Here is a 13,110-nt window from a genome sequence, read left to right on the forward strand (position 1 = left end):
AAGATTAATATAAATAGAAAACTGGCGGCAGCCAGTACTGATTTTTTCTCCTCTCATCCGTACCTCTCTTTCTTTTTCTCTCTCTCTCTCTCTCTCTCTCTCTCTCCCCCTCTCGATCACCACGAGCGACCACATGGTACCAGAGCAGGCTTTCTGGGTTGGAGGAGACCTACGATCCTAGCTTCATCCTTTCTAAAAGTGATTGGACGTGGCTACCTTTACAGAAACCCTAGCTGCAGCTTGTTTTCAGTCCTCTCTCGGCTGTATCTGCAGAAACCCTAGTATGTTCTGGCAGCTACTTCTGCTGAAACCCTAGTGGTCCCTAGTGGCGGTTTTCTGAGAAACCCTAGCAGTTTCTGGTTGTAGGGTGGTGCTGGTGCAATGAAACCCTAATCGAAGAAGGGTGTTGATGGTGCAAACTCCTCGGTTATCCAGTTCTGAACAGGTGCGTTTTTTGTTTCAGTTTTTCTCAGTACTCTTTATCCAATGGTGCATAGGGCTCATGCCTTGATTATATGATTACTAGTTTGGACATTGGATGGTTAGAGTGGGGGAACTACATTCAGACTGACAGTAATGTTTGTATTGGTGGTGCTGAACCGATGACCGGACTGTTTATTGTTCCGTTTGGACGTTGTATTGACTGAACCCTTATTCTCAGCACTAGTCCCCGTGTTCTCAGCAATTTTCAATAATTTGTTGCTCACCTTCTAGGAGCAAACCCTAAGTTGCCACATTCTAGTTGTGGCGGCTGTGCTGTTGGGTGGCATTTGGACTGGTTTTTTTGTAGTATTCAATGGCAAGTCGTGAATTAACCTCATCGGGGAATACACCAACCCGCAACACAGCAGGTATGGGAGGTGAAAACATGGTTTTTCCCATCCCAATTACCCCCTTGAATGATCTGAACTACCTGGAGTGGGCTAAGAGTGTAAAACTCTATGTAACGGCAAGGGGTAAGGCTGATTACATCAATGGAAGGGTGAAAGAACCCAAGAGTGAGAAGGCCAAACATGATAAGTGGGACCAAGAAAACAGTATGGTGATGTCTTGGCTCCTCGCAGCCATGGAACCTGATGTGAAAAAGAATTTTATGTGTGCAGACACCACTAGTGAGATCTGGGAACAGGCCATAATTACCTATTCTGAGCAAAGGCATTACGACAAGGTGTACCAATTGCAAGTTGAATCCTCAACATGTAAACAGGGAAACCGTAGCTTGTCCTCATATCATTCAGCCCTTACCTCCATATGGAAGGAGTTGGACCATTATCAGGCCATAGAGTGGAAAAACGATGATGATGCTAAGGCCTACAGGAAGCTGGTCTCTCAGCAACGAGTGTTTGCTTTCTTGTTAGGGCTGAACCTCATATATGAACCATTGATGGTGCAGATCCTAGGAAGCAAAGAATTGCCAATGGTACACGAAGTATACTCCCTTGTCCAATCTGAAGAAAGCAGTTGCCTCGGCTGCGATGAATAACAACTCAACAGGAAAGAAAGGTGATCCTAAAAAGGCAGATGATAAAGATAAACTATTTTGTACCCACTATAGACGGTTACAACATACACGTGACACTTGTTGGGACATCCACGGGAAACCCAAGTGGGCAGCAAAGAATCAAGAACAGGGTAAAGGTCATGTGAAAAGAACAAGCACAACACATGAGGCAATTCCAGACACTCAAGTTGCCGGTAGTACCCGGGACCGCCCTAATAAGTCTGACCCCAAGAAGGATATAATGAATTCATTCAGAGAGCCCCTGGAATCTTATGGTAGGGCATTGCAGCAAATGGACAACTCAATCACTGGTACTCCCTCTACTTCTTTTGCATCTACTTCAGGTAATGTGGCTTCTGCATTCCATGTCACTCCCACAGATTCCCCTTGGATCATTGACTCAGGGGCCTCAAATCACATGACCGGTAAGCCTAACTTATTCCAGTCTTATAGCCTTTTGTCAAGAATGGATAGAGTGAGACTTGCAGATGGTTCTTTTTCTTCCATTGTAGGTCAAGGATCAATATCCCTTCCCCATGGCCTCAACCTGAATTGTGTATTGCATGTCCCTCAACTTTCCATAAACTTGCTTTCAATTAGTAGCATTACAAACTCATTGAATTGTAGTGTGGCTTTTTTTGCTGACTCATGTGTATTTTAGGACCTAACTTCTGGGAGGACGATTGGTAGGAAGCCTAGTGGACGGTCTCTACATTCTCGACAACAAAGCTGGTCTCTCGGTGTCATCCTCTAAGTCGCATAGTTAGTCAAATAAGAGTCAAATTTTGTTGTGGCACAGTCGTTTAGGTCATGTTTCTTTCGAAATAATAAAATGTTTGTTTCCACTTTTATTTAAGTCGTGTTCAGTGTCAGAGTTCATGTGCCAAACATGTCAGTTGAGTAAACAATGTCAAACAACCTTTCATTCAAGCAATAAAAGATCAAATGTTCCTTTTCATGTTGTGTATTCTGATGTATGGGGGGCTACAAATGTAATCTCTGAGGGCGGATATAAGCACTTTATTACATTGATTGATGATTACTCTTGCTATACATGGGTAATCCCTATGCGTAGCAGAGACGAGGTTCCAAAGATAGTGAAAGACTTCCAGAGGACGGTGTTTACACATTTCTATGTTGAAATACAGATCTTCCAATCCGATAATTCGAAGGAATACTTCCATGGGGAGCTCAATGAGTTCTTCGCCTCCCATGGGTCTATTCATAGAAGCTCAAGCGCCAGAACACCACAACAAAGTGGTGTTGCAGAAAGGAAAAACAGACACCTCCTTCTATTTCGGACCTCACTCCCTTCTGTTTCTTCCAACATACTCGTCTGAGAGATCAGCAGTGTGATAGAAATGTGGAGCAGCCAAACACTGAGCAACTGACATCATTAGAATCCCAGGTGGTAAGTCCAACCCCTAACCTTACTCCCACTGTGGACGACCTAAACGTCCCTATTGCCCAATGAAAGGGAGTCAGGTCCTGCACTACCAAACACCCCATTACCCACTTTGTTTCCTTTGACAACATTTCTCCCTCGTACCGAGCCTTCCTATCGGCAGTTGACTGCATCCTTGTTCCCAAGAATGTTGTAGAAGCCTTAAAATACCTTGAATGGATAGATGCCATGAAGGAGGAGATTGATGCCCTCCACAAAAATCAGACTTGGGAATTGGTGGATCCTCCAGAGGGGAAAGAACCCATGGGGTGCAAATGGGTGTTCACAGTTAAGCACAAGGCAGATGGAACAGTTGAAAGGTGCAAAGCAAGACTAGTAGCCAAAGGGTACATAGGTATATGGAGTTGACTATGATGAGACTTTTGCTCCGGTGGCTAAGATAAACTCGATTAGGGTTCTCCTATCCTTAGCTGCTAACTTTGACTGGGATTTGCATCAATTGGACATAAAGAATGCCTTCCTGAATGATGACTTAGAAGAAGAGGTATACATGGTTCAACCTCTTGGATTTTGTGCCAAGGGAAGTGAAAACATGGTGTGCAAGCTACGGAAGTCTCTCTACGGCTTAAAATAGTCTCCCAGAGCCTGGTTCAGTAAGTTTCACATGGCAGTTCAAGAGATGGGGTTCCAACAGTGCTAGTCTGATCATACACTCTTTGTGAAGAGATGTCAGGAGTAGGTTGCCGTATTGATAGTGTATGTAGACGATATCATCATTATAGGGAGTTGGAGCTCAGAGATACAAAATTTGAAACAATTCCTTGCATCCAAATTTGAAGTGAAAGATCTAGGACTCCTAAAGTATTTCCTTGGGATCAAAGTTGCCCATTCAAAAAGGGGTATCTTTGTCTCTCAAAGGAAATACACCCTTGATCTATTACGGGATATAGGTAAATTAGGTTCAAGGTTGGCAGATACTCCTATGGATGTGGACCACAAGGTGACTGTATTGGTGAACCTTTGAAAGATGTAAAGCAGTTCCAAAAGTTAGTGGGAAAGTTGATTTATCTACCCATGACCCGTCTGGATATTGCCTATTCAGTTGGGGTTCTGAGCCAGTTTATGCACTCTCCTAAGAAGCCACACATGGAGGCAGCAGAGAGAGTCCTTAGATACTTGAAGAAACATCCAGGAACAAGCCTACTATTCAGTAAACACAATCACCTAAAGGTGGAAGTCTTTACAGATGCTGATTGGGCAGGAGCTGTGGATGATAGAAAGTCCACTAGTGGGTATTGCACATATATGGGAAGGAATCTGGTGACTTGGAAGAGCAAGAAGCAAAGTGTGGTAGCAGGATCAAGTGCAGAGGCTGAGTATAGAGCTATGGCACATGGGGTGGCTGAAGTCCTTTGGCTAAAGAACCTTCTAGGTGAGCTTGGAGTTGCTGTTCATAGTCCTATGTCTCTTTACTATGACAACAAGGCTGCAATAAACATCGCCAGCAACCCAGTCCTACATGAGAGGACCAAGCATATTGAGGTGGATAAGCACTTCATAAGGGAGAAACTGGAAAAAAAGGGAAATTTGCATCCCTTATGTCAACTCCAAGGAACAACTTGCTGATGTCCTTACGAAAGGACTTCCGTGTTCACGACACAATGAGTTATGTGACAAGTTGGGCATGATAGACATCTTCAGCTCAACTTGAGGGGGAGTGTTGTAAGGCTTAATTGTTCTTTATAACTGCTGTTAGTAGGACAGTTTCAGCGACTAGCCCTTTTTTTCTTTCTTTTCTTATTGTTCTTATCCTAGGATATGCCGCCAGGGGCATACTTGTAATTTCATTTTTTATAAAGATTAATATCAATAGAAAACTGGCGGCAGCCAGTACTGATTTTTTCTCTTCTCATTCCTACCTCTCTTTCTTTCTCTCTCTCTCTCTCTCTCTCCCTCTCAATCACCACGAGCGACAACAGAGATTAACAACTTCTTCAATGAAATTAAAGAATTCACCTCTCTCCTCCATTATCACTTCAGAGGGATTCCTTGAGAGCTCAATGGTGTGGCTGATGCTTTAGATAAAACTTGGGTGGGAAGGGATACATTGTATAGTGATATTACATTGTCTATGTAAAATTGATTGGATGTTGCTCTGGTACAAAGTGTTTTTTCTTGTTTGAATAATGATGTGATTAGGGCTTAAGAGTGAGGAAGAGATACCATGAACTTCTCTTCCAATATATTCATTATGAGAAAATAGCAAGGAAAGACATTACCTCCCATAAAATAACATGAATAACACCCTACAAGTCCAATACAGGGGAAATACCCATAATATCCCTTGTACATCTATACAACCATCTCAAAAAATTCAAGCTTGTAGCAGGTCAAGATCCTTGATGAAGTGCTAGGTGGCACACGTCCATGTCAATCGTGGTACACAATTACTATGTGCATTCTATAGTCTATGTGAAATCCATTATACTTGCATACTCTTTCATTTAAATGCTTGTTTGGATCGATATTGAAAGTCCATTCTAATTGGTTTGTTTGTTTCTCTTGTCATTTCAGCGTGCCGGTGACAATTCATATTTTCTAAATCAGGATACAGGGACTCTGGTACGTATTGGAGAATTAATGTCTATGATTTTAGTTGCAAATTGAAAAAATGACTGTATTCTGATATGTCATCTATGTATATAATGGTGTGTATCTAAGGTACTCTAATTGAGCATTTCACATTTTCTACAGTTTGTTTTCTTCACTGGTGGCATCGTCTTCTTGACACTCGTTCTGAATGGGTCAACTACACAGTTTATTTTACATTTCTTGGAAATGGATAAGCTATCACAGGAAAAGGTATACATTTTAAGCTGCTGAATATTTTGACTTGTGCTTTTATATAATTTATTTTTGTTACGACTTAAATTTAACATTTATATTTAGATATATCTTATTTAGCCAGAGCCCTTAACTTCTAATTGTTGAGATAAAAATGAACCTCTCACAAAATAATATTTTTGGACAATATTTAGTTCCAATTTCTTTATTTAAGTAACAAGGAATTTTCTTTGGGGTGCTTAGTCATTTTTGCATACCTATTCAGTGCCTTCTTAGGCAAGGCAGGCACCTTATTATATGTTATATACCGTGCTGTATTTTATAGATGGTCTATGATATATAAAATTATATATGAAATTTCACACTTTAATATGCCTTGTTGCTTCGCTAAATTAAATTGATTTTGTTGTGTATGGAACGTTAAAAGATAAAAATGATATTGCCTAATAAAGTTAATAATGTAGTGTGTGCAAATATGAAAAAATCATTAACATTGGCTTTCTTTTAGCATTTTACAATACAAAATAACAAGGTGGTATTCTCTCACCTAATCTTGCCTTGACATGCAATATTGGATAAGGTAGGGGGTCCTTTAGATTTCATATTTGGTGGTGGGCTTTGTGAGGTGAATGAAGAGCTCTGGGTGATTAAATGATGAACAATAGGGATGAAGAAGAAAGTAGAAAGCTTGCGGTCTATCAAAGAATGGATAAGAAATTAGGAGAAGAACTCTTACTTTTGGAGTAAACATAAAAAAGAAAGATAACTTAGAAATAGGTGAGAGGGAGAATCATGAAGAGAGAAAAAATTCCTGACCACAACCAGAATTCAACAAACCAAATCCTGTAGGACCATCAACTAGGTTGACTAATGACTAGTCAGCCTAGTGGACATATTCAACTCTAAATTTAATTTGAAGTTATATTTTCTTGATTTATCTCTAATAATTTGCAATATTATCATATGTGCCTTTGTTTTTGTTTAAGTGGCTCGAGACTAGGATCATGTTTAGATATGTATGAGCTTTTAAAGGTATATTTCACATTGTACTTATTAGTTAAACACTCTTAAAAGCATCAGGCAACTGGGGGAAGAATACAGTCCTTTTTCTCCCGTTGGTTTTTGCTGAAGATGAATTAGTTTTATGCTGTTTTTCTGAGTAGATGTTTTATGTTAGTTGTTAGATAGGAGGTGGGGACCACAGTAGTTATTTTTTTTTATTCAGCAGATTTCTACTGTTTTCTACCTATTGTTCTAGATCAGAACATGGTATGAGAGCAAGGTTGACGATTGTGATCACATGTAGAAAAGATTCAGTTATTTCCTTTCACTTATTCTCTCTCCCCCCCCCCCCCCCCCCTCTCTTAATAAGATTTGTTTATCTTTAAGGTTAGACAGAAACCACCACAGTCACACATGGTGTTAATAACATGTAAACTAGGTATCAACTCCTATTAAGATATATTATGATAACCAATCTACTGTTCACATTGTATCTAATTCTTTATTTGATGAAGGAACTAAGCATATAGAGGTTGACTTCCACTTTGGGAGTGATATGGTACTTGTTGAGGATCATGAGGTTTTGTTTATTTCTCATGTAAAATCTGAAAACAGTGGCTAGATTTGTTTTCTAAAAGCTTGAATTGGGTCAAAGTGGACTACATATGTAAATTGCCGGGACCATATGATCTACATTTATGATAGGGTTTTTTAAAGTCTTTTTACCTGTTCATATATTATTTTTAGATCTATTCAATCTTATAAGGGTAAAAGCTCCTATATCAACCAACTAGGGAAGAGAATTCAGCCATTTTTCTCTTCTCAGTTTTTCTCTTAATGTTCTCTTTCTCTCTTCTGTGTGCATCATAAGCATCACCATATCCTAGATTAGAACAATTTTACCACATGCACATTAGTTGCTTTAAGATTTGTAATAAGATGTGGTTCAGTCTTGAGTGATACATAAAATAGTAATGATATAGGATAAAAGAACAATAATGGAGGAGTTCTTCTAGTTCCTTTTCCAATCAGTGGTTTTCTGGTATTCAATTGCTACAAAGAAGGGGGCCTCATCAAATCATTAAAGTCTAAGTTTTTACTTGAAAGAAAAAACACATTCACTCCTCTCAACCTATTTCTGTCCTTTTTTTATATTTGCAAAAGCAAGGTTAAAGTAAATTTCCTTGATCACTCTTTTATTGCATATTTACAGAATATGTTCACTTGTATATGATATTGCATCAATATCTTAAGTTCATGACACATTTTTGTGGCTGACTAGTTAACGCATTGCCTATGAAGGTTGAAGCAACTAGTCATCACCTTGCTGCATTGACCTATTGGTTTTGTCTCTTTCTTCTTTAGTTTGCTGTTTTGGAGGTGCATCTTAGCTACTTGTCAGACATTGATAAATGGCTTTATTACATTATCGACTACATGAAAATCTTCAACCAGAAACTAAATTCTAAAGGTTTAAAGAAGAAATGAAGGTGTTTTCAGCTTGAAAGACATTCAGCTTGCTCCATCCAGGACTTTATAGAATAGCTTTGAGGAACCATTTCTTTGAAGCTGATCATTTTGTTGCCTTGAAACTTCATCTGTTAAACGATGTAATTGTCTTTTCTTATGCCATACATTAGGTGGTTTATTTGCCTTAGTACCTTTTCTAAAGTTTTAGGGAAAATTCCTGATCAGTACCTTGTACTTTGGCTCGAGTGACAGTTTGGTCCCTGAACTTTAAAATGCGACAATCCAGTACCCAAACTTTCAAAATGTGACAATCCAGTACCTGCCGTTAACCAGTCCGTTAATCAGCCATTAAGTGACATTTGAAAAGTAAAAAATGCCCTTTGAATGCCATCTATTTCTCTTTATCAACCATCCAAACGTTGAGAAAAAACTGAACAGTCCCAAAACGTAGCCTCTTCTATTCAAAAAAGTTGGTGACTGTTATAAGAATCTAGAATTTGGGACTGTTCATTTTATTGTCAATGTTTGGATGGTTAATAAAGAGAACCAGATGGCATTCTTAGGGCATTTTTGACTTTTCAAATCTCCCTTAACGGCTGATTAACGGGACTGGATTATCACATTTTGAAAGTTTGGGTACTGGATTGTCACATTTTGAAAGTTCAGGTACTAATTATCGCATTTTAATGTTTGGGGACCAAATTGTCACTCGAGCCAAAGTACAGGGTTTGATCATGAAGTTTCCCAAAGTTTTATGGTGATTGTGTAAGTTACATAAGTAAACTGTAGAAGCATCTCTTTGGTCAATATGTTGTGACAGATCCTTGTCAAAAGTTGAAGGTAACTGAAGAGCTTAAAAAGGTGCATTAATTCAGTGCTTTTTAGTGCCTGGTTTGTTTAGGAGTGTAATTTTCTTATATGTACTTGTGTGGGCTTTAAATAGTACATGTTTTCTTTTATTTATTTTTTTGATAATTGAAAGATAATTCCGTTAATCAAATAGAATAGTGCATGTTTTCTTTTCTTTTATTATTCTTCTATGGATCCAGAAATTGGTTGCTACAGGATGAACTATGCGCTAATTTCCAGCACACTGGTCCACATTTAAATTGTTCCTTTAGTTCCAGGATCTTGGGACTTGGGAGTGGTAGACTGGATGCAGTACTAACCTTTGGCACTTTTTGCACCAAGCAACCACTCTCAGACTCAAACTATTTAAAATCTAGAAACAAAATGAATTAATATTCACCTTATAGTTGTTTCTGCCATTTTGTGTATCCTGTCATCACCCTACTGACATTTCATTGTTAAAAGGGGGGATTGGCAAGCCTTTCCACTGAATGGGAGTTGTATCTGGAATTGGCATGTGATGACCAAGGACTTGGAGTGTGGAAAATTCCAGAGCTTGTGTTCTCAGTGAGTTATTTTCATGACAAATTGGACCATCCTCAGAGGTTGATGCACGCTTCTTTTTTCCCCTTTCCACTGAATTTCTTCTGCATTGTCTTTCAAACAAGATACTCATAAGTTTTAGAATGAAACTTAACTTTTTCATAGCTCTTGGGTCTGTATCATGCTGCATTTGAGTGCTATAATGTAATTATGCAGAACCCTCTGTCTCTATATTAAGTGAATGTTTTAAAACTGTGTATCTTAATTTCTTTGGTTGATTTTACTTTTAATCTGAACAAATTGTAATTGTGGTCTTTTAATTTTTTGTGAGATATAAATTGAACATTGTAACCACAATATTTATAATTTAGTTTCCGGTTCTAATTTCATTTACCTTGTATATATATTCTGCATAGTTTGTGGTTGTTGGACAATATAGTGTTTTTATTTTTCTTCAAGTAATCATTTTGCATTAATCTGCATATGGTGGCAGAGGCGCATATTGGACTATACAAGGTATGAAATGATGAACAGGGCACTAGAAGCTTTTGGTGACCTTGGGGATGATGAAGAACTAGGACCCACAGACTGGCCTACAGTGAAAAAACATATTACATGCTTAAATAACCTTGAGGGGGAACAAGTGCACCCCCACAATGCGACTGAAAGTGATAATAATCTGGATATTATGAATTTGAAGGACATAAGAGTACGCCTCTTAAATGGTAATTATTCTCTGAACTGTGTTAATCCATCCCTCCAGTGTTGTATCATGTAGAAATTGGAATAGAATTGATATAACTTGTTTGTGTGGCATTTATGCTGTCTTTATGTGTGTATTTCTGTATAATGAGTTGTGAAATGGCCAAAATTCTGACGATTAAATATTCTTTCTTACCATTGTGCATAACATTTTTCAGATTATTTACTTCATATAACTTGTCAATGTGCACGTGTTCCACATAATAATAATAATAATAATAATAATAATAATAATAATAATAATAATAATAATAATAATAATAACAATAATAATTTCCGTGTCCTTATAAAAACCCATGAAACAAAGATAAGTATTCAAAGCATGGTGTGTTGGTGGGTACTTCCTATTTATCATATTTATTTTTGTTTAATATAATAAATATATAATATTAGAGATGTGCACAACGTTTTGGTATTTTTATATTTTTCTATTTATTGTTTTAGTTTTTGTTATATAATTATGACATCATAAATTGACCCATTTGAATTGAAAAAAAATGATTTCATTTTTTGGTGACCTTAAAATTTCTATTCCATTTCCATAATTAATTATAAAAAATACGATAAATGTGTAATATTTGAGCTGTGTAAAAATTTTCCAGAAATCATATGTATTTTTGTATTTTTTGTATATCATTTCCACTATTAGAGAAATACTTCTTATTTCTCACACCTATTTTGTTTAAAATGATGGATATATACTATTAAAGTTGTCCCAAATTCTTCATGGAACTGTATTTTTTTTTGGAAACTTTTATATTTTATGTTTTACACTTTTTATTATTTAACTATGACATCATGGGTTGTTCCATTTAACCCAGATGGTTGAACTACTTACTTGCCACCTTGATGGAAGAACAGTTTCATTTTCAAGTTGGTTTTACAGGCATAGGTTTTGTATTGTTACAATAATTGTTTGTATTTAGTTAGTAAATTTTATTAATGAGAAACAAAAGTACCTCAAATGTAGGATTTAATAAGAGAATGGGAGATATCAGCTTAAATAGAAGACTTAATGAGAGGGAATTGAACGAAGTGAAAAGTAGTAGTTCAATTTACGTTTTTGACCCTCATAGTTAGAGAGGGACCAAATTTAAAAGTAGGGGCATTTTAGTCAAGAAAAAGCCCATAAAGCTCATTTGTTTAATATACCTTAAATATAAGATTTAATGAGAAGGAATGAGAGTTAATATCTTAAATATAGGACTTAATGAGAAGGAACAAATTGAACTTAAAAGTAGTAATTGAAATTACATTTTTGCCCTCACAATTAATATGGGCCAAATTAAAAAATAGGGTCATTTTAGTCAAGAAAAAGTCTAGTACCTAGACCTCATTCCCACTTTTAATTTTAATAGTAGTATAGATCTTTTAGTCCTTTATGTCTTCTTTTTTCTTCTTTACCTGCTAAATTTTGGTAGATGCAAAATTGCTTTCTATTTTTTTATTAAGGGCCATTACCCAATGTTGATTCTAACTATTTAGGTGTTGGGAAGGGTTGTCTGGACCTAATTTCTGCATTTTTATGCACAAAGTGGCATCTCTGAATCTTGAATTTACACTTTCATGCTTGTCCATGCAAGATTTTACTGTTGTACAAAAACAATGGTGAATGTATTAATAACAGTATAAGAATGATCAAATGCTAGTGCAAAGAACAACTATGAGGGAGAATTTCTGTATCAGATAAAAGAGATACTCCTTGTCCTCTACTCCAACACCATGTTTAACCTTGATAAAATTAAGATCTATACCAGAATTAATTAGGAATAACAGTAGAAAGAAGTAGAAGATAAAATATGAAAGAAGAGAAAAGAAGAGAAGAGAATAGAGAAGAAGAAAAGTCTGGTTCGAACTAGAGAATTCAATCTCCCTAGGTGGCCAGTTTATATTTATAGTTTTCTAAAATATAACATAAAGACTGTTATGCCTCTACTTAAGTATGGTACACATCACCTAAGTTAGTCATTACATCACATTCTCAACCTAAAGTTAAAAAACCAAACTGCCACTCTACAGCCGACTCTAACACTCCTTATCAAACTGGTGAGTATCTTTCATTATAGTCCCAGCTTGTTACATATGTAATCCACTCTTCCTCGACTCAATCCTTTGCTGAACAAGTTTACCCATTGACTTCTTGTGTTTACATATGCAGTGCTTATCACTCCACTAAGCACCTTCTCTCTCACAAAGTGACAATCAACTTCTATATGTTTTGTTCTTTCATGAAAAACTAGATTGGAAGAAATGTGGGTTGTAGCTTGATTGTCAATGAAGCTTCAAAGGGGTATCAATCGAGTACCACATCTTCTATAAGAGATTCCTCAACCACACTAGTTCACAAGTTGTATGTGCCATGGCTCTATATTTAGCTTTTGCGTTGCTTCTTGCTACCACTGTTTGCTTCTTATTCTTCAGTGTCACCAAATTTCCCCCAAGGAATGTACAATAGCCTGTAGTGGACCTTTTGTTAGAGATACAAAACCTTCCCAATCAGCATCAGTGTATCCCTCTATCTCAAGACTTCCCCCACTCTTGTATAACTTGCCATGACCAGGAGCTCCCTTCAAATACCATACAATCCTTAGAATTGCATCCAAATGTGGAACCCGAGGATTCTACATAAATTGGCATACCACATTAACTACAAATGAAATATTTGGTTGAGTAATGGTTAGGTAGTTTAATTTACCCACCAACCTCCTATACCTTCCTGGATCTTCAAACTCTT

At 37.1% G+C, this 13,110-nt stretch overlaps 1 protein-coding gene across 2 annotated transcripts in view; it reads left to right on the forward strand.

Annotated features, from left to right (window-relative positions):
- Nucleotides 1–13,110, forward strand: part of SOS1 (sodium proton exchanger, putative (NHX7) (SOS1)) — a 150,778-nt gene that overhangs the window by 35,797 nt on the left and 101,871 nt on the right. The window contains exons 13-16 of one of the 2 annotated variants that reach the window (XM_088941526.1): nucleotides 5,481–5,528; nucleotides 5,661–5,768; nucleotides 9,537–9,638; nucleotides 10,108–10,339. In XM_088941526.1, coding sequence (XP_088797652.1) covers nucleotides 5,481–5,528; nucleotides 5,661–5,768; nucleotides 9,537–9,638; nucleotides 10,108–10,339 — 490 coding nt within the window. The remainder of the gene's footprint in view (nucleotides 1–5,480; nucleotides 5,529–5,660; nucleotides 5,769–9,536; nucleotides 9,639–10,107; nucleotides 10,340–13,110) is intronic. The other variant, XM_088941527.1, reaches the window with a different exon arrangement.

The sequence above is a fragment of the Nelumbo lutea genome, chromosome 4, assembly GCF_056320005.1.
Source record: "Nelumbo lutea isolate HS-2025 chromosome 4, American lotus-T2T, whole genome shotgun sequence".
NCBI lineage: Eukaryota > Viridiplantae > Streptophyta > Magnoliopsida > Proteales > Nelumbonaceae > Nelumbo > Nelumbo lutea.